Source organism: Pristiophorus japonicus, chromosome 10 (assembly GCF_044704955.1).
Source record: "Pristiophorus japonicus isolate sPriJap1 chromosome 10, sPriJap1.hap1, whole genome shotgun sequence".
Lineage (NCBI taxonomy): Eukaryota > Metazoa > Chordata > Chondrichthyes > Pristiophoridae > Pristiophorus > Pristiophorus japonicus.
In genome coordinates this window covers 136,926,660-136,946,510 of record NC_091986.1, presented here as the reverse complement: position 1 = coordinate 136,946,510, position 19,851 = coordinate 136,926,660, and the positions used below count along the sequence as shown (strand labels likewise).

The window sequence follows — 19,851 nt, the reverse complement described above, 5'->3', positions numbered from 1 at the left end:
TCGCGATTGCATCTCCCTGCACAGGGATATCTAACTCTCTGTCTGGCCCTTCAAGGTAGGCAATTGCTCGCCACGCTGACCGGACCTCCGTGGGGTCGGCGTTTGCAATATGACGCACCTTGGCGTTGCCACCTGCACACCGCTTGGTCCCAATGCTTCCATCTCAACTGAGATGGCTGCAGGTTGTTACCCCACCCCCCCACAAAAAAAAAATAATCATTCTCCTCCTCCTCCTCCTGCTCCTCCTCCTGCTTGTCCTCCACCGTCTCACCCTCCTGTGAGCTGTTATAACCAGACTCTGCGAGTGGCACCGAGCAGTGCTCAATGGACACTTCACCTTAGAAAGATGAATGAAATTTCTAAACAACTCAAAACAATATATATCAATATATTTCAATATTTCAATATCAATAATTTCAATGTAATGCAAAACATTGCAATACTTTGCAAAACTACAAATGCACAAGGGTTGATCAGCATTAACATGACCTCACTCGTGGATCAGACTACATCTGAACTAATGAATTATAATTGCATAACAAATGCGTAACTACGATATTTTGTGTATGTTATTAGTAATGTTTGATACTTTGCACATTCCGCATTACTCACCAGGCTCAAGGGTGGGCTCGGCCACGCCATGAGTGTTGACCGCATGGCTTTCAGGACCCACCAGGGCCACCGCAAGCTCCTTGTATGGATTGAGAATGTGCACTGCCACAGGGCTGCCACCCGTCCTTCCTTGCTCCGCGCGGTTTAAACTTATCTTTTTCTGTAAATGATAATTTAACGTTGCATGGCATAAGCTACCTTTCCTGACAATAAACATTGAAGACTGATTTAAATGTTCCATTATTACATAACCTCATATTGCATATGAATAATTTTTAATATTATTGTAATTATACACAGTAAGTATACAATACATATGTATGTATGATTTTAAATATGACTTTTAAATATCTTTTAAATATTTTTAAATATTTTTAAATATTACAATTTAAAAAAAATATTAATATTTTTAAATATTACAATGCAACTTACTATGGTGGCCGCATATTAATTATTTTTAATACTATAACATGCAACTTAGTATTAGGGTGAATAAATGTAATTGGTAGTGTCATTTTTTTATTTAATGTAGTTTTTAAACTTCACATTATAAATAATTGAAATTGAGGAATTTGTTTGCAATTAATAAACATCAAGTAAATAATACATAATAATAATTTATAAACATGAGTTTTATATATGTTTTAAAAGCTAGTGGAATCAAACTTACTCTGGCAGCTGCCAATAGGCTGTTCCACCTCTTGCGGCACTGGTCAGATGTCCGCATCTCATGGGATGCCGATGTCACCACATTGGCAATCTCCTGCCAGATTCGCCTGTAAGCACGGGGTGGAGGTTTCCCAAGGCCACCCCGTGTCAAGTCCTTCCACCTTGTTGATACAACATGGACTAGTGCCTCATTAGTTTCCTCACTGAAGGCTTTGGCCCTTCTTCTTTCACTTTCACTTTTATTTGGATTTGGATTCGACATGGCCATTGCTGAAATGTCTGTAATGATAATTGATAACAATCTACCGATGTACTCCTCTCTCCTCTCTCTCCCGCTCTCATCGACCCTCCCTTTCCTTCTGAGCATGTGCGATGACCCATGAACTCTCCAAACGTGGCAAAAAAAATCGATCCAAAAAACTAATTCCCAGACATGCGCACAATATGGTTGCGAGGGAAGCTTTTTTTTTGGACTTCCGTTTCACTTCCTCTTTTTTTGGGTGATCATGAGATCATTGAGAAATCAGATCACCCATTTGACATCGCTGGGGTAAGGCCGAGTGGAAAATCGCAAAAAAAATTAGCCTTATGCCGCTGATCAGCATGGGCGATACATCACACATCGCTGGAATAAGGCCCATTTTTTGGGGCCTTAGCCACCTAGTGGAAAGTCTAGCCCATGAAATTTCTCATAAAAGCAGAACAGAATAGCCCTGAATTGCATTTTGTCAAATATCTATTCAGTTCCCTAGTACCATCTCCCTCCACTGCTTCCTTGGGCAATCTGTTCCATATAATATCACCCTCTGTATAATATAGTTAAACCTAATCTATCTGTTTACCTTCCTTTCTGCAATAATTTTTTTCAGGTCTTGGAGGAACCAAGTACATTTCATTTGAGGAACGGCAGTGGCATAATGATTGCTTCAACTGCAAAAAATGCTCTATAACACTAGTAGGACGTGGGTTCCTCACAGAACGAGATGACATCCTTTGTCCTGAGTGTGGAAAGGATCTGTGAAGCAAATTGGTCAGCAAAAGATTTTATAGCAACTTTGACTGCAGCTGTATTAAAGCAAACCAACCTGGCTATCACGTACTGTTGCGCGAATTGTCCATAATTATACTTCCTGTGATTGAGCTTGACAATTTAGACAATTTGGTAAAAACAGTTTACAAAATGTTCACAAATTCACAGAGGGTTTGCATGAATGCACTGGGATGTTTTCAAGTGAAAATTTAGTATTTTAATCTAATCAGCAACCAAAATTAAATGTACCTATAATATGATAACATTCAAATACCAAAACCTAGTGATGTACATTATTTCAATAAAGCATGAACTTTATTGTTAGGGGAAGAACATTGGAGGTTAGTTTTAACTGTAGAAGTAATGTGGTACAGATTTAAACATTTGGGACAGGTTGTAAATTACTTTACCAATTGAGCAGCCCGGCAGAAGTAACAGAGGTCCACGTGCAGAATCTGATACAAAGCTGACTTTGGCTTGTTGTAATCATTTACATCTTGTAAAAATATATTTGAAAGTAACATTTTTATTACACTGCATGAATAAATAAATGAATAGTAAATATTGATTGAATGCGTCACAATGCATTTCAATATTTTTCTCAGCCATTAAGTATTTCAATGTATTAAGTGCATCAATAAAGTGAAGAAATCTGCTTCTGTATTTCTCCAATATCCTGAATTTGTGAGGAAAGTATCGATAATCGCGGCATCTGAACCCAGACACCTGACTGTAGGTTTCTCATGCCATTGACTGAATTGTACAATAATTAAAGAATAATACACAACAATTACACTATGGCACATAATGGAAGGAATGTTAATTCTTTTTTTTTAATGTCACTATTGACTTCCCCATTATTCTGAAATGTCCTAAATATGTTTAAAATCACTTAAAAACATGGAACCTTTTGTTTAATTTAGTTCATATAGAATATTATCCTCTTTGGAGTAGTGCTGTCTATTACGTTCTGTGTACTTTGAGAAAGGCCCAATTATAATTAAGGCCCCTCAATGCAGCATCTACTTTAAATAAACTGTTAAGTATGGAAGAACTCCACAAGACTGAGTACTGTGAGCTAAAATTGATGCGACCTTAGTCTCTTTGGGCCCAAGTTTCCACATGATTCGCGCCTGATTTTTAGGAGCAACTGGTGGAGAACGGACTATTTTAGAAATCGCAATTCTCCACATTTTTTTTTCTGCAGTTCTAGTCAGGTAGAACAGTTCTAGTTTAGAACAGAATTTTTTCTTCAAAAGGGGGCGTGTCCGGCCACTGACGCCTGATTTGAAAGTTTCCACAGTGAAAATGTACTCCAAACTGAAGTAGAATGGCGCCAGTGAAGATTTTTGTAGAACTGAAAAAACCTGTTCTATACATTAAAAAATCAGGCGCAGGTTACAAATTAGGCGTCCAGAACGAGGTGGGGAGGAAGGGAACTCATTAAATTCGACAATAAATCCTTATTTATACTTCTACAAATATTATACAAGTAAATCCAACCTGAATAAACATTTATAAGCCAATAAAAGATTAAATAAACCATCTTCCTACCTGTGTGAAAGTGCTTCAGCCAGGGAGAATGCTGCAGCTGTTCGTGCTGCTGAGCAAGAGAGGGAGGGAGAGAGGGGAGGGAGGGGAGAGAGGGAGGGAAGAGAGGGGGGGGGTCGGGGAACAGGAGCGGGGGGGGGGTCGGGGAACAGGAGGGGCGGGCGTCGGGGAACAGGAGCGGGGGGGGCGTCGGGGAACAGGAGCGGGTGGGGATCGGGGAACAGGAGGGGGGGGCGTCGGGGAACAGGAGCGGGGGGGGTTCGGGGAACAGGAGCGGGGGGGACGTCGGGGAACAGGAGGGGGGGGGGTTCGGGGAACAGGAGGGGGGGGCGTCGGGGAACAGGAGCGGGGGGGGGGTTCGGGGAACAGGAGCGGGGGGGGGGTCGGGGAACAGGAGCGGGGGGGGCGTCGGGGAACAGGAGGGGGGGGGCGTCGGGGAACAGGAGCGGGGGGGGAGTCGGGGAACAGGAGGGGGGGGCGTCGGGGAACAGGAGGGGGGGGCGTCGGGGAACAGGAGGGGGGGCGTCGGGGAACAGGAGGGGGGGCGTCGGGGAACAGGAGCGGGGGGGGGCCGGGGAACAGGAGCTGGGGGGGAGTCGGGGAACAGGAGCGGGGGGGGTCGGGGAACAGGAGCGGGGGGGGGTCGGGGAACAGGAGCGGGGGAGGGGTCGGGGAACAGGAGCGGGGGAGGGTCAGGGAACAGGAGCGGGTGTCGGGTCGGGGGAGCGGGTGTCGGGTCGGTGGGGAGCGGGGGTGTCGGGTCAGGGTCGAGTCGGGTATGCTCGGCGGGGTGGGGGGGGGGAGCGAGTGTCGGGTCTGGTCGGGCGGGGAGCAGGAGCTGGCCGTGGGAGGAGCCTCATTCACGCAACCCCAAGTGAGGCCATTGGGCCAGGGCTAGGAGCTGCGTGCTTCGGGCCCCTCCCACACAGTTCGGCGTCTGGAGCTACTGCACTTGCGTGCCGACTGTAGCGCGCATGTGCAGAGGTCCCGGCACTGTTTTCAGTGCAGGGACCTGGCTCCGCCCCTCCCCACAGCTCGTGCCGGCTGCGCCGAGTGCAACAGGACCTGTAAGTCGGTGGAGAATACCGAGGATTTTTTTAGGCGCCGTTTTAGGCGTGAAAAACGGGCGCCCAGCTCGGAGGGGCGCCCGTTTTTTTTCTTGTGGAAACTTGGGCCCTTAAATACAACTCCAGAGTGCCTAAGCAGCATGTCAGACAACCTTTTATACTCCCTTGCACAGGGTGTGCAGGTGACCCTTGGGCCTCCAACAGTTGTGCCCTCTGGTGGCAAGTCTTACACAGTTACAATATTAACATACATAACATCACTCCCCCCGCCAAAGTCTTTGATACAAATTATTTATAAGTTGAGACGATCCGGGCCCTACGCTTTCTGGTTGATCATCTGAGTTCAAACTCTGGCATGGGTGAGTTGGTTGGACCATTACTGCACTGCGGCGCGACTGGTCTGACAGGACTGTTGGGAATGGTGGGTTCATCCTCTTGAGTGACAGCGCGGTCGATTGCTGGTTGGGTGTGTGTTGATGGATCGATGATGGTGATGTCCTCTTCATGTTGTTCCTGGTTGTCGGTGCATCGCAGTTTGGTCTCATCCAAATGCTTTCTGCACGTTTGTTCATTCAATAGTTTGACTATAAACACGCTATTCCCCTCCTTGGCCAAGACAGTGCCAGCGACCCATTTAGGACCATGACCGTAATTAAGGACAAACACAGGTTTGTTAAAATCAATGTCAGGTGATACAGCCGTGCGATCGTGGTTCATGTTTTGCTGGTGACGCCGGTTTTCCACAGGATCATTTAGATCCGGGTGGACTAGGGAGAGCCTGGATTTGAGTACTCTTTTCTGCAGGGGGAATCCCAGTGAGCGAGTGGAGTCGCGTCCAGTAGCTGAGCAGAATCCGAGATAAGTGGGTCTGCAAGCAGCCTTCCGTCACACATTTCAAGCTCTGCTTGATAGTTTGGACTGCCCGTTCTGCTTGACCGTTGGATGTGGGCTTAAACGGGGCAGACCTGACATGCTTGATGTCATTGCGGGTCATAAACTCATTGAATTCTGAGCTGGTGAAACATGTTCCATTGTCACTGACAAGGACGTCGAGCTAGCCATGGGTGGCGAACATAGCCCGGAGGCTTTCAATGGTGGCAGTGGATGTGCTGGATGACATGATTACACATTCAATCCATTTAGAGTAAGCGTCCACTACAACTAAAAACATCATTCCGAGAAAGGGGCCAGCAAAATCTACATGAATCCTGGATCACCGTTTGGAGGGCCATGACCACAGACTCAATGGCTGGTCCAGGTCCTGATCTGGTGAGCAGTGCCAGGTGACCCCTCACTCTCAAAAGCATCCATGACCAGAAGCAAGTCTGCGGGCTGCACCATTTCCACCCCGGTAGTGGGCAATGGTAGCCGACTGAGGGCATCAGCACAGTTCTCCGTGCCTGGTCTGTGGCGGATAACATAGCCATAGGCGGACAATGTTAGTGCCCATCTTTGGATGCGGGACGAAGCATTGGTGTTTATACCTTTGCTTTCTGAAAACAGTGAAATGAGCGGTTTGTGGTCGGTTTCAAGCTCAAAACGAAGTCCAAATAGATATTGGTGAATTTTCTTAACCCCATATACACATGCTAATGCCTCTTTCTCGACCATACTTAATATGTCCTTACTACACAGTATAAATGCACACAAGGCCCATACTTGAGAGAAGGTCAATCTGTGACCAGTTACCTTTATTACCAAGACCTCAAGTGATGAAGGTGGGTGGAGCTTCCCCTTTTATACCTGAAAGTCCAGGTTAGGAGTGTCTCCCACAAGTTCACCCCCTTGTGGTCAATGTTCTCAAGGTGTACAACTTAGGTCAGCTTATACATGGGTTACAATTATAGTTGATTACATGATATCACCTCCCCACCAAAGTCGTATTGGGATCACAGGTTAAGTCTCTCTGGTGGTTTATGCTCCCTTGTAGTTGGGGCTCCGGTTGTTGGGCGCTGGCCTGAGTGTCTGCTGTTTGCGGTGCCTCAGGCCTGTCCGGACTGCCCACAGTGACTGGGCTCTCCTCCACTTGGGTCCGGTTGTAAAGTCCTGTCCCCTCAGTACAGATTCACACGAGGCATGTAGTGAAGTCAAGGTCACTCTGGACCTGCACCTTTATTTCACAGCTCTAGAATGCTGCACTTGCCTGAGACCTGTCCTTATATACCTGTCTCTTGCAAGTGCACCCCTGGTGGAAAGGTATGCTGGTGGTTACAGGTCATATCTTGTTACAGTCATGTACAGCATGTTGGGATACAGTTATATATAATAATGTAAGATACATGACATCACCCTCCCCCAAGGTCTCATTGTCTTTATAGGTTCAGTCTCTCAGGTGGTCTACGCTCTCGCGTGGAGCGTCTGAGTTGTGGTTCAGTTGTTTGCCTTGGTGTCTGTTTTCCTTTGGGTGTGGTTGCTGGTATCTCGCCTGGGCTGTCTGTTTCGATTGGTGTGATTGTTGTTGACTCACCTGGGCTGTCTGTTGGGATTGCCCTTTCCTCAGGTTGTTCCCTCTGTCTGTCCACCAGGTGTGGTGTGAGTTCCACATTGTAGTCTACCTCTGGTTCCGCAGTGTTGTTGGTAAATCTGCTTTTGACTTGGTCTACATGCCTCCGGCAGATTTTGCCATTGTCCATTTGTACGACCAGTAGCTTGTTTCCTTCCTTGCCCATTACTGCCCCTGCAAGCAATTTGGGAATCCTTCCATAGTTTAGTACAAACACTTTGTCCCCTATCTCATTCCATCTCCCCCTCGAATTTCTGTCATGGTACTCAGTCAGCTTACGGCGCTTTGCCTCAAATATTTCATGCATGTCTGGGAGGATTAATGAGAGCCTTGTTTTTAAAGTCCTTTTCATCAACAGTTGCGCGGGGGGATCCCAGTCAAAGAGTGCGGACGAGATCTGTATGCCAAAAGCAGTTGCGACAGGCGACCCTGCAGCGTGGGACCTTGGATTTTAAGCATGCCTTGTTTAATGATTTGCACTGCTCTCTCCGCCTGGCCGTTGGAGGCCGGCTTGAATGGTGCCATCTTGACGTGATTTACGCCGTGGTCAATGATACAGTCTTGGAATTCTGCGCTGGTGAAGCACGGACCATTGTCACTGACCAATATGTCAGGGATTCCGTGCGTTGCAAACATGGTTGCGAGGCTCTCCACAGTGGTGGAGGTTGTGCTCGAGTTTAAAATAGTGCATTCGATCCACTTTGAAAATGCATCTACAACTACGAGGAACATTTTGCCCATGAATGGGCCCGCATAGTTTATGTGCACCCGCGACCACGGTTTGGTAGGCCAGGGGCTCAGTGGAGTCTCCCTGGGGGCATTGCTGAGTTGGGCACAAATGGTGCACCTTCGGCCACAGAGCTCCAAGTCCGCATCAATACCAGGCCACCAGACGTGGGATCTGGCTATGGCCTTCATGAGAATGATCGCCGGGTGCTCGCGGTGGAGCTCCCGGACAAATGCCTCTCTGCCTCGCAGAGGCATGACTACTCGGCTGCCCCACATTAGGCAGTCTGCTTGTAGTGATAGCTCATGCATGCGCCTGTGAAAGGGTTTTAATTCCTCTGGGCAGGCATCGCGAGCCTCTGCCCAGTCACCGGTTAGGACACATCTTTTTACTAATGATAACGTGGGGTCGCTGGCCGTCCAGGCTCTGATTTGGCGAGCCGTCATGGGTGAACCTGTGGACTCAAAGGCATTGATTGCCATGAGAATCTCACAGTCCTGTTCGTCAGACCCTTCCGTGGTCGCCAGGGGTAGCCTGCTGAGCGGGTCGGCACAGTTGTCTGTGCTTGGTCTGTGCCTTATGGTATAGTCGTAGGATGCCAGCATGAGTGCCCACCATTGAATTCGCGCCGAGGCGTTGGCGTTTATTGCCTTGCTCTCGGATAGGAGGGACATGAGGGGCTTGTGGTCGGTTTCTAACGTGAACTTGGCCCCGAAAAGGTATTGGTGCATCTTTTTGACACCGTACATGCACACGAGCGCCTCCTTCTATACCATTCCGTACCCGCGCTCCACCCGTGAAAGTGACCTGGAGGCATAAGCGATGGGTTGTAATTTGCCCGCACTATTGACATGTTGCAAAACGCACCCGACCCCATACGCTGACGCAACGCATGTGAGAACTAGCTTTTTACCTGGATCAAAGAAAGTCAAAACACTGTTGGAACACAGAAGGTTGCGTGCCTTATTGAAGGCGCGTTCCTGGGCGTCCCCCCAAAACCAATCGCACCCCTTCCTGAGTAGCATGTGGAGAGGCTCCAGCAGCGTGCTTAAGTTCTGCATAAAGTTCCCAAACTAATTGAGTAGCCCGAGAAAGGCGCGCAGTTCTGAGACATTCCGGGGCCTGGGTGCCAGGCGAATTGCTTGTTTTGGACTCTGTTAGGCGGATTCCATCAGCGGCAATCCTTCTGCCCAAAAATTCAACCTCGGGTGCGAGAAACAGGCACTTGGATTTCTTGACTCGTAGGCCCACCCGATCCAACCGCTTTAGTACTTCCTCCAAATTATGGAGATGGGAGTCGGTGTCCCTGCCCGTGATAAGAATGTCGTCTTGAAATACAACCGTCCCCGGGATGGACTTGAGCAGACTCTCCATGTTGCGCTGGAATATGGTAGCTGCCAACCTGATGCCGAATGGGCATCGATTGTACATGAAAAGGCCTCGATGTGTGTTGATGGTGGTGAGTAGCTTCGATTCCTCGGTCAATTCTTGCGTCATATACGCAGATGTGAGGTCTAAATTTGAGAAAAGTTTACCTCCAGCCAATGTGGCAAATAAGTCCTCCGCTCTGGGCAGCGGTTACTGGTCCTGTAGGGAGACTCTGTTTATGGTAGATTTGTAGTCCCCACAGATTCGTACGGATCCATCAGGCTTCATGACTGGGACGATGGGACTTGCCCAGTCGCTAAATTCCACAGGTGATATAATGCCTTCCCGCAGAAGCCGGTCTAGTTCGTGTTCAATCTTTTCCCTCATCACGTAGGGTACAGCTCTGGCCTTGTGATGGACCGGTCTAGCTTCCTGTGTGATGTAGATTTTGACTTTGGCCCCTTTGAAAGTGCCCACACCTGGCTGAAAGAAATGTTCAAATCGCTTTATAACTGTTGAGCAGGAGGTCCGTTCCTCTAATGACATGGCATGGACATCATCCCATTTCTAGTTTAGTTTTGCCAGCCAGCTTCTCCCCAGCAGTGCTGGGGGGTCTCCGGGGACAATCCACAGGGGAAGTCGGTTCACTGTCCCTTTGTGTGTGACAGAGAGCATGGCGCTGCTGAGAACTTGTACGATTTCTTTGGTATTGGTCCTTAGTTTGGTGTCGACCCTTGTGAGTTTTGGTCTGTCCCTTTTATGCGGCCACAGTTGTTCAAATTGTTGAGCCCCCATGAGAGATTGACTCGCTCCCGTATCCAGCTCCATGTTGACAGATATCCCGTTGAGTAGGACCCTCATCATTATAGGAGGCGTCCTGTTGTAGGAGCAGTGGCCATTGATCGTGTTGATCCGCTGTACACCGGTGTCCTGGGTGCTGTCCCCATCATCTTCTGGTCCACTTTCCAACCCCATCCGATTCGTATACCAGCCGAGTTGCTGTTTTTTTGCACATGCGGGCCAAATGCCCTGTATATTCACAATTTCTGCAAACAGTCTGCTGAAATCGACATCCCCTTGACAAGTGCCCACCCCCACACCTCCAGTACAGACCTGTTCCATTGTTCAAAGAGTTCCCAAAGAATGAGCTGTGTCTGGCTGATCTCTCTTGAGCTTCTCTCAGTTTGTAGTTGATTGCTCGCATTGTGGGTTGATGAGGTGTGAACGGCCGTTCCTGTGGCCCTTGATGGCTTCTGCCTGCTATCGAGAGCCTGTTCTCCCGGTTTTGTCTGTGTGTGGGGGTAGCAGCTTGTTTAGTGCTGTGAACTTCTTGTTCCAATATTTCGTTAGTTGTCGTACCTGCATTGTAAATCAACCTCGTTTCTTCTTCCCCTACCAAGAATGTCTGTGCAACCAGTGCTGCTGCCTCTAAGGTCAGGTTCTTGGTCTCTATGAGCTTTCGGAATATGCCTGCGTGGCCTATTCCTTCAATGAAAAAGTTTCTCAGCATTTCTCTCCTCAGTTCATCAGAGAACTCACATAAACTAGCCAACCTCCGAAGTTACGCCACGAAGTCGGGTATGCTCTGGCCCACACAGCGTCTGTAGTTGTAGAACCTGTGTCTGGCCATGTGTAGGCTGCTCACTGGCTTCAGATGGTCTCTTACCAGTCTGTTCAATTGTTCAAACGACTTGCTTGCTGGTTTCTCGTGTGCCAACAGATCCTTCACTAAAGCCTATGCTTTCGAGCCACAGCTGGTCAAGAGATGGGCTCTTTCTTGTCTGCCTTATCGTCGCCTAACCAGTCTTTGGTTACAAAGCTTTGCTGGAGCCTTTCTATAAAGTCCTCCCAATTGTCTCCCGCATTGTACTTTTCAACTGATCCGTTGTTCGCCATTCTGTGGATTCTGTAATCCCATAACCTGTCGCCACTGTAAAGTCCTGTCCCCTCAGTACAGATTCACACGAGGCATGTAGTGAAGTCAAGGTCACTCTGGACGTGCACCTTTATTTCACAGCTCTGGAATGCTGTACTTGCCTGAGACCTGTCCTTATATACCTGTCTCTTGCAAGTGCACCCCTGGTGGTAAGGTATGCTGGAGGTTACAAGTCATATCTTGTTACAGTCATGTATAGCATGTTGGAATACAGTTATATATAATAATGTAAGATACATGACACCGGTGTTCGGTCACCTGTGGTGGAGTAAACTCTATGTCGTGTTCTTCCTCTGCTTCTTCTATGGGGTTGCTGAACCTCCTTTTAGTTTGATCCACGTGTTTGCGGCAGATTTGTCCATTGGTAAGTTTCACTACCAAAACCCTATTCCCCTCTTTGGCAATCAGAGTGCCTGCGAGCCATTTGGGCCCTGCAGCGTAATTAAGGACAAAAACAGGGTCATTGACATCAATACATCACGCCCTCGCATTCCTGTCATGGTAGTCACATTGTGACTAACGCCTGCTCTCAACGATTTCTTTCATGGTAGTGTGTATAAGGGATAACCTGGTTTTGAGCGTCCTTTTCATTAGCAGCTCTGCGGGTGGGACCCCTGTGAGCGAGTGTGGTCGAGATCTATTCGCCAACAGGAGGCGTGATAAGCGGCTTTGTAGGGAACCCCGTTGGATTCTGAGCATCCCCTGTTTGATTATCTGCACTGCTCGTTCCGCCTGGCTGTTTGAGGCCGGCTTGAACAGTGCCGTTCTGACATGTTTGATTCCATTGCCTGCCATGAAGTCCTGGAATTCAGTGCTTGTGAAGCACGGGCCATTGTCGCTGACCAAGACATCTGATAGACCATGGGCGGCGAACATTGCCCATAGACTTTCTACCGTGGCAGAGGATATGCTTGAATTTAAAATGGCACACTCAATCCATTTGGAGTAGGCGTCTATTACAACCTAAAACATTTTTCCCATGAAAGGACCTGCGTAGTCCACATGGATGCGTGACCATGGCTTGGTGGGCCAGGACCAGGGGCTAAGGGGGGCTTCCCTGGGTGCGTTGCCCAGCTGAACACACGTGTTGCACCTGCGAACACAAAGTTCCAGGTCTGCATCTATCCCTGGCCCCCAAACGTATGACCTGGCAATTGCCTTCATCATGACAATGCCCGGGTGCTCATTGTGAAGTTCTCTGATAAACATCTCTGTGCCCATCTGGGGCATGACTACTTGGTTTCCCCACAGTAGGCAATCGGCCTGAATCGAGAGTTCATCCTTGCGTCTATGAAACGGTTTAAATTCCTCAGGGAATGCCCTGTACGTGGCTGTCCAGTCCCCATTCAGGACACATTTCTTGACTAAAGAGAGTAGCGGGTCTTTATTTGTCCAGACTTTAATCTGACGGGCTGTCACAGATGAGCCTTCATTTTCAAAAGCTTCAACAGCCATGACCATCTCAGCAGCATGCTCAGTTGCCCACTCAGTGGTGGCTGGTGGGAGCCTGCTGAGTGCATCGGCGCAGTTTTCAGTGCCTGGTCTGTGCCAAATTGTGTCGTCATAGGTGGCTAACGTAAGTGCCCACCTCTGTATGCGGGCCGATGCATTCGCATTTATGGCCTTGTTGTCGGCCAAAAGGGACGTTAGGGGTTTGTGATCTGTCTCCAGTTCAAATTTCCTGCCAAACAGGTACTGGTGCATTTTTTTTTACCTCATATACACATGCCAGCGCTTCCTTTTCTACCAACCCGTAGCTCCTTTTTGCCTGGGACAGACTTCTGGAGGCATAAGCTACCGGCTGTAATTGACCATTGGCATTCACATGCTGCAACACACACCCGACCCCATAGGACGACGCATCGCACGTTACAACCAGTTTCTTACACGGGTCATATTACATTAACAGTTTGTTGGAGCATAACAAATGGCATGGTCTATCAAAAGCCCTTTCCTGGCTGTTCCCCCAGACCCAATTGCGACCTTTGCGTAGGAGCACGTATAACGGCTCTGACAGCGTGCTCAATTTGGGAAGAAAGTTACCAAAATAGTTCAAGAGCCCCAGGAACGAATGCAGCTCCGTCGTGTTGCAGGATCTGGGTACTCTCTGGATCGCTTCCGTTTTGGACGTAGTAGGACTGATCCCATCTGCTGCTACCCTTCTCCCCAGGAATTCTACCTCTGGAGCTAAGAAGACGCTCTTAGCCTTTTTCAGTCGCAGCCCTACCCGGTCCAGTCTGCGTAGCACCTCCTCCAGGTTGTGGAGGTGTTCTTCAGTATCGCAACCCGTGACGAGGATGTCGTCTTGATAAACCACTGTCCTTGGAATCGACTTGAGGAGGCTTTCCATATTTCGCTGAAAGAACGTGGCAGCCTAACGAATCCCGAACAGACATCTGTTACACTCAAACAACCCCTTGTGTGTCATGATGGTGGTCAGCTTCTTCGACTCACTCACCAGCTCTTGGGTCATGTAAGCTGAGGTCAGGTCCAATTTTGAAAAAAGTTTGCCATCGGACAGCGTCGCAAAGAGGTCCTCCGCTCTCGGTAGCGGGTATTGGTCTTGGAGTGACACCCGATTAATGGTGGCCTTGTAATCGCCACATATCCTGACCGACCCATCCGCCTTGAGCAGCGGTACGATCGGGCTCGCCCAGTCACTGAAGTCGACTAGCGTGATGATGCCTTCCCTCAGCAGGCGGTCCAGTTTGCATTCTATCTTTTCTCGCATCACGTACGGCACCGCTCTGGCCTTGTGGTGTACTGGCCTGGTGTCCGGGTTTATGTGGATCACTACCTTGGCCCCCATGAAAGTGCCGATGCCGGGTTGAAATAAGGAGTCAAATTTGTCCAGGACCTGTGCGCATGATACTCGCTCCACAGAGGAAATTGCATTGACATCGCCCCATTTCCAGTTCATGACAGCAAGCCAACTCCTCCCCAGTAGTGCGGGACCATCTCCCGGGACAATCCAGAGTGGCAACCTGTTCTCCGAATCTTTGTGGGTCACGACTACCATGGCGCTGCCTAGCACCGGAATGATCTCCTTTGTATATGTCCGTAGCTGTGCGTCAATCGGCAATAATTTTGGTTTCCTGGCCTTGGACACCCACAACCTTTTGAACTGTTTGATACTCATCAGGGACTGGCTGGCCCCCGTGTCTAGCTCCATTAACACTGGGATGCCATTGAGGAGCACTTTCATCATTATCGGTGGTGTCCTGGTATATGAACGGTATATGTGCTCCACATGAACTCGCTGAACTTCAGTTTCCCGCGATTTCCCCCAGTATTCATTTGGCCTCGGAGGGCTTACATTGGGTCCATCCTTCTCGTACATCAACCTGGCTGCAGGCTCCTGCACATACGCGCCAAGTGACCGCTGACGTTGCAGTTTCTGCAGGTATAGTGCTGATACCTGCAAGCTCTGGCTGGGTGTTTGCATCCACAACTCCAGCATGAGCTGGAGGCCCCATTGTTGGAAACAAAAGGTCCATTGCCAGTCGATCGTCTCTGACTGTCTCTGTGACTATCCTTAAGCGCACCATTAACAGGTGTTGATGGCCCCATTACTGGCCGCATTGTCCATTGCGATGGCATGAATCGCCGTTCAGCTAGCCATTGTCTCTGTTGGAATCCCCCTTTGGGTTCGACTGCATGCTGGGGCATGTCCGATTGCCCTTGCCTGCCTAGAGAACTGTGTGCCACGTTAACAATGTTGACTCCCTGGTCGTTTGCCGCATTTGAGCCAAGATTTTTGTCATACATCATTCTGGTCTCTTCCTCCCCTGAGATAAATGTATAGGCTATCAGAGCCGCCGCTTCCAAGGTCAAGTCGTTGGTCGCAATCAGTTTCCTGAAAACCCCAGCGGCCCGATGCCCTCAATAACAAAGTCTTGCAGCATCTCCGCTCTGCATGCATCTCGGAACTTACATAAGCTCGCCAGTCGCCGGAGATCTGCCATGAAGTCTGGAACGCTTTGCCCTTCTCTCCGCCGGTTCATGTAAAACTGATGTCATGCCATGTGCATGCTGCTCGCCAGTTAAAGGTGTTCCCCAATCAACTTACTGAGCTCTTCGAACATCTTGTCTGCCGGCTTCTCTGGCGCTAGGAGGTCCTTCATCAGGGAATACGTTCTGGATCCACAAACCGTCAGATGACTCCTGCGTTTGTCGGCCAAATCCTGTCCCAACCATTCCTTAGTGACAAAATTTTGCTGTAGTCTCTCAATAAAGTCGTCCCAATCATCACCAACACAGTACCTGTCTTCTGTGCTGCTAGTGGCCATGCTCGCGTGGTTTAAATCCCAGTTTCCCGTCGCCAATAATATGTCCTTACAGTATAAATGCACACGAGGCCCATACTTGAGAGAAGGTCACTCTGTGACCAGTTACCTTTATTACCAAGACCTCAAGTGATGAAGGTGGGTGGAGTTTCCCCTTTTATACCTGAAAGTCCAGGTTAGGAGTGTCTGCCACAAGTTCACCCCCTTGTGGTCAATGTTCTCAAGGTGTTCAACTTAGGTCAGCTTATACATGGGTTACAATGATAGTTGAATACATGACAATACTGTCAGCTCTTTCAGCCTTAGACAGACTTCTAGACGCGAATGCAACCGGTTGAAGTTTGCCCGATACATTGGTTTGCTGTAACACACAGCCGACCGGTACGAAGATGCATCACAAGCTAGCACTAATTGTTTACACGGGTCATACAGTACAAGCAACTTATTAGAACAAAGTAGGTTTCTGGCCTTCTCAAAGGCTGTCTCTTGAGATTTACCCCAAACCCAGTCATCACCCTTACGTAGCAACATGTGCAACGGTTCCAGCAAAGTGCTTAACACGAGTAGAAAGTTACCAAAATAGTTGAGGAGTCCCAGGAACGAACGCAGCTCCTTCACATTCTGTGGTCTGGGTGCATTCTTGATGGCCTCTGTCTTTGAGTCCGTGGGTCTGATGCTGTCTGCCGCAATCTTTCTCTCAAAAATTCGACCTCTGACGCCAGGAAAACACACTTGGAGCATTTCAGCCTGAGTCCCACACTATCTAGTCGACTTAGATCCTCTTCCAGGTTGTGCAGGTGTTTGGTGGTGTCACGACCAGTGTCATCTTGAAACACAACGGTGCGTGGAACCGATTGCAGCAGACTCTCCATGTTCCTCAAGAAGATGGCAGCAGCCGAGCAAATCCCAAAAGGGCACCTGTTGTATATAAACAGTCCTTTGTGCGAGTTGATGCACGTCAATCTTTTTGAAGATTCAGCCAGCTCTTACGTCATGTAGACAGAGGTTAGGTCCAACTTGGTGAATGACTCCCCCGCCCCACCCCCCGCTAACATTGCGAACAGGTCATCCGCTTTAGGTAGCAGGTACTGGTCTTGTAATGAGACTCGGTTGATCGTTACCTTGTAGTCTCCACAGATTCTGACCACACCATTGCTTTTCAACACCGGAACAATTGGACTGGCCCACTCATTGAACTCAACTGGCGATATGATTCCCTCTCGTTGAAGTCTGTCCAGTTTGATCTCTACTTTCTCCCTCATCATATATGGAACCGCTCGAGCCTTGTGATGAACAGGCCTTGCATCGGGAACTAGATGGATATGCACCTAGGCGCCTGTGAAGTTGCCGATGCCTGGTTCAAATAGCGACAGAAACTTGCTCAGCACTTGGGCGCACGAGGCATCATCCACTGAAGATAGTGCTTTGATGTCGTCCCAGTTCCATCAAATCTTTCCCTGCCAGCTTCTGCTGAATAGCATTGGGCCATCGCCTGGTACAATCCACAGTGATAAATCATGCGCAGCTACATCGTACGATACCTTAACTGCCACACTGCTAATGGCTGGTATGAGCTCTTTGGTGCAGGTGCACAGCTTTGTCTGAATCGGGCTCAGTTTGGGCCTTTGTGCCTTGTTGCCCCACAGTTTCTCAAAAGCCTTCTGGCTCATAATTGACTGACTTGCCCCCGTGTCCAACTCCATTGATACCGGAATACCGTTCAATTTGAATTTCAGCATGATAGGAGGACTCTTGGTGGTGAAGGTGTATACCCCATATACTTTTTCCTCGGGTTGAGTTGCCTCTCTTGTTTATTCTGTGTGATCCACGCCGGATTGATCATCCTCTGCCGACTCTGCCACTTGGTGAGTCGCAGCACTCTTACACATTCGCTGAAGGTGCCCCATTGTTTCGCAGCCTTTGCACACGTAGTGCTTGAATCGACATTAATGGACTCGATGATTACCCCTGCAGCGCCAACATGGTGCTAATGGATTTGCATTCACGTCCGATGGTGGACTCTGAGTCATCCTAGGTCTTGCAGCTGCAGACGTGTAGGCCCTGCCACATGCAGTTCTGCCTACTAGTGATGTTATTTTATGCACAGTACTTGCCGGTGAGCTTCGATGCTGGCAAGATATCTACCTGGTATTATCGCTCGTGGATATGAATGCCTGGGCTATCTGGATGGCCTTGCTCAGGTCCAGGGATTCGGCGGACAGCAGCTTCCGAAGAAAGACCTCGGGGCCGATGCCGAACACAAAAAGTCCTGCAGCATTTCCCCCCAAAATCCAGCAAATTCACAAGTTCTCGCAAGGCGTCTCAGGTTGGCGACATAGCTCACCACGTCCTGGCCCACGGAGCGGTGGTGCGTGTAGAAGCGATACCTGGCCATTAAGACACTTTGCTTCAGCTTGAGGTGGTTCTGAACCAGCGTACACAACTCTATATATGTCTGCTCCACTGGTTTCTCCAGTGCTGGCAGATTCTTGATGAGGCCGTATATTGTGGACCCACACACAGTGAGGAGAATCGCCCTGCGCTTGGTCGCTTTATCGTCCCCATCCAGCTTGTTGACCATGAAGTACTGGTCGAGATGCTCAACGAAGGCTTCCCAATCATCACCCTCTACAAATCTCTCTAAAATACCAGTTGTTATGTCTGTAATGTACTTATGAATGACTCCACGAGGCAATGTGTTGTGCTCAAACTGTAGTGACCTTGGTCCTTTATTCGTAACTCCAGAGTGAGGCACAAGCATGGTGAGCAACCTTTTATACTGGGCCCTGCACATCTATGCAGGTGACCTTCAGGTCTCCCACCACAGTGCCCTCTGGTGGACAGCCTCTGCCACAGGTGCAGGAAATCCTGGTCTCTACCAGTTGCACCCTCTAGTGATGTCAGCATAGTATATACACAGTGTAACCCATTGAAAGTACATCAGGTAACAAGTCTGCATCTTCTGCAACTATGCAATGACTAGACAGAGAGTATATCTATAGTCTGCATATATAACATTAAGCCACATCCAAAAGTTTCTCTGGAATGTGTAATTGGAATGGCCTAGCCCAAGTTCTGAATGACTTTGCAAAGTGTAATCCGAGCCATTGTGACTTTAGAACCCAGAGAGGATAAAGCTCCCCAAACCAGCAAAAGCCTCCTCAGCCAAAGTTCCTGAACCCATTCCAAGTTCATGCCTCCCCCAGCCAAAGTTCCTGAACCCATTCCAAGTTCATGCCTTCCCCAGCCAAAGTTCCTGAACCCATTCCAAGTTCATGCCTCCCCCGGCTGAAGTTCCTAACATCCTCAGCCCAAGTTTCTGACCCCCATCCCCCGCCATAGATGGGTCACAGATTGTTAACAGGTTATTGGGTATGAAGTGAATAGTGACAGTCGTGATTTTCGCATTTCATCTACTCCAACGATATCCCTTGTAACACGTGCACTGATCTTTCCGAGAAATCATGTAAAGGGGTTGGAAGAACGAGATACATCTTCCTCGAGTTCCCTCTCTCCCCTCCGATCCCCCTCCTGCCTCCCGCTCTGTCTCTCAGCCCGCCCCTCTCACTTCTCCCCCCTGTCTCTCTCTCTCTCTCTCTTTCCCCAGCTCTCTCTCTTACCCCTCCCATCTGTTTCTCTCTTCCCCCCACCCCCGTCTCTCTCTCTCTCCCCCCCCATGTCCCCATCTCCCTCTCCTCCCTGTCTCTCTCTCGACCCACTCATCTATTCCTCTCTCTCCACCCCGCCCCAGTCTCTCTCTCCCCCCATGCCTCTCTTCGCCTCCCGTCCCCGTCGATCTCTCTCTCCCCCCTCCCTGTGTCTCTGTCTCACCCCCCCGTCTCCTTCTTGCCCCCACCCCTTTTCTCTCTCTCTCCACGCTCCTCCCCCCCACCCGCCAGCCCACCTCCTCTCTCCAACTACCTCTCATGTTTTCTCTCCCACAGAAGGCTGCGAAAATGTTCCAAACGATGCAAAAGCTGCAAGCAAATCAAGCTCGAGGCTCCAGCGACAGAAAATGTTTCAGCTGCGGAATCCATGCGAACTTGTTGGAAGATCAGGTCAGAACAACATGGTTATTGTGGGGCCCCACCTCCAGTTCCGG

The 19,851-nt window shown here is 49.1% G+C and overlaps 1 protein-coding gene across 6 annotated transcripts in view; it reads left to right on the top strand.

Moving 5' to 3' along the window:
* Positions 1-2,968, top strand: part of LOC139275104 (four and a half LIM domains protein 2) — a 65,354-nt gene extending 62,386 nt beyond the window's left edge. For all 6 annotated transcript variants that reach the window (XM_070892105.1, XM_070892104.1, XM_070892102.1 and 3 more), the window contains one exon: positions 2,151-2,968. In XM_070892105.1, coding sequence (XP_070748206.1) covers positions 2,151-2,302 — 152 coding nt within the window. In that variant the 3' untranslated portion in view covers positions 2,303-2,968. The remainder of the gene's footprint in view (positions 1-2,150) is intronic.
* Positions 2,969-19,851: the final 16,883 nt, after the last annotated feature.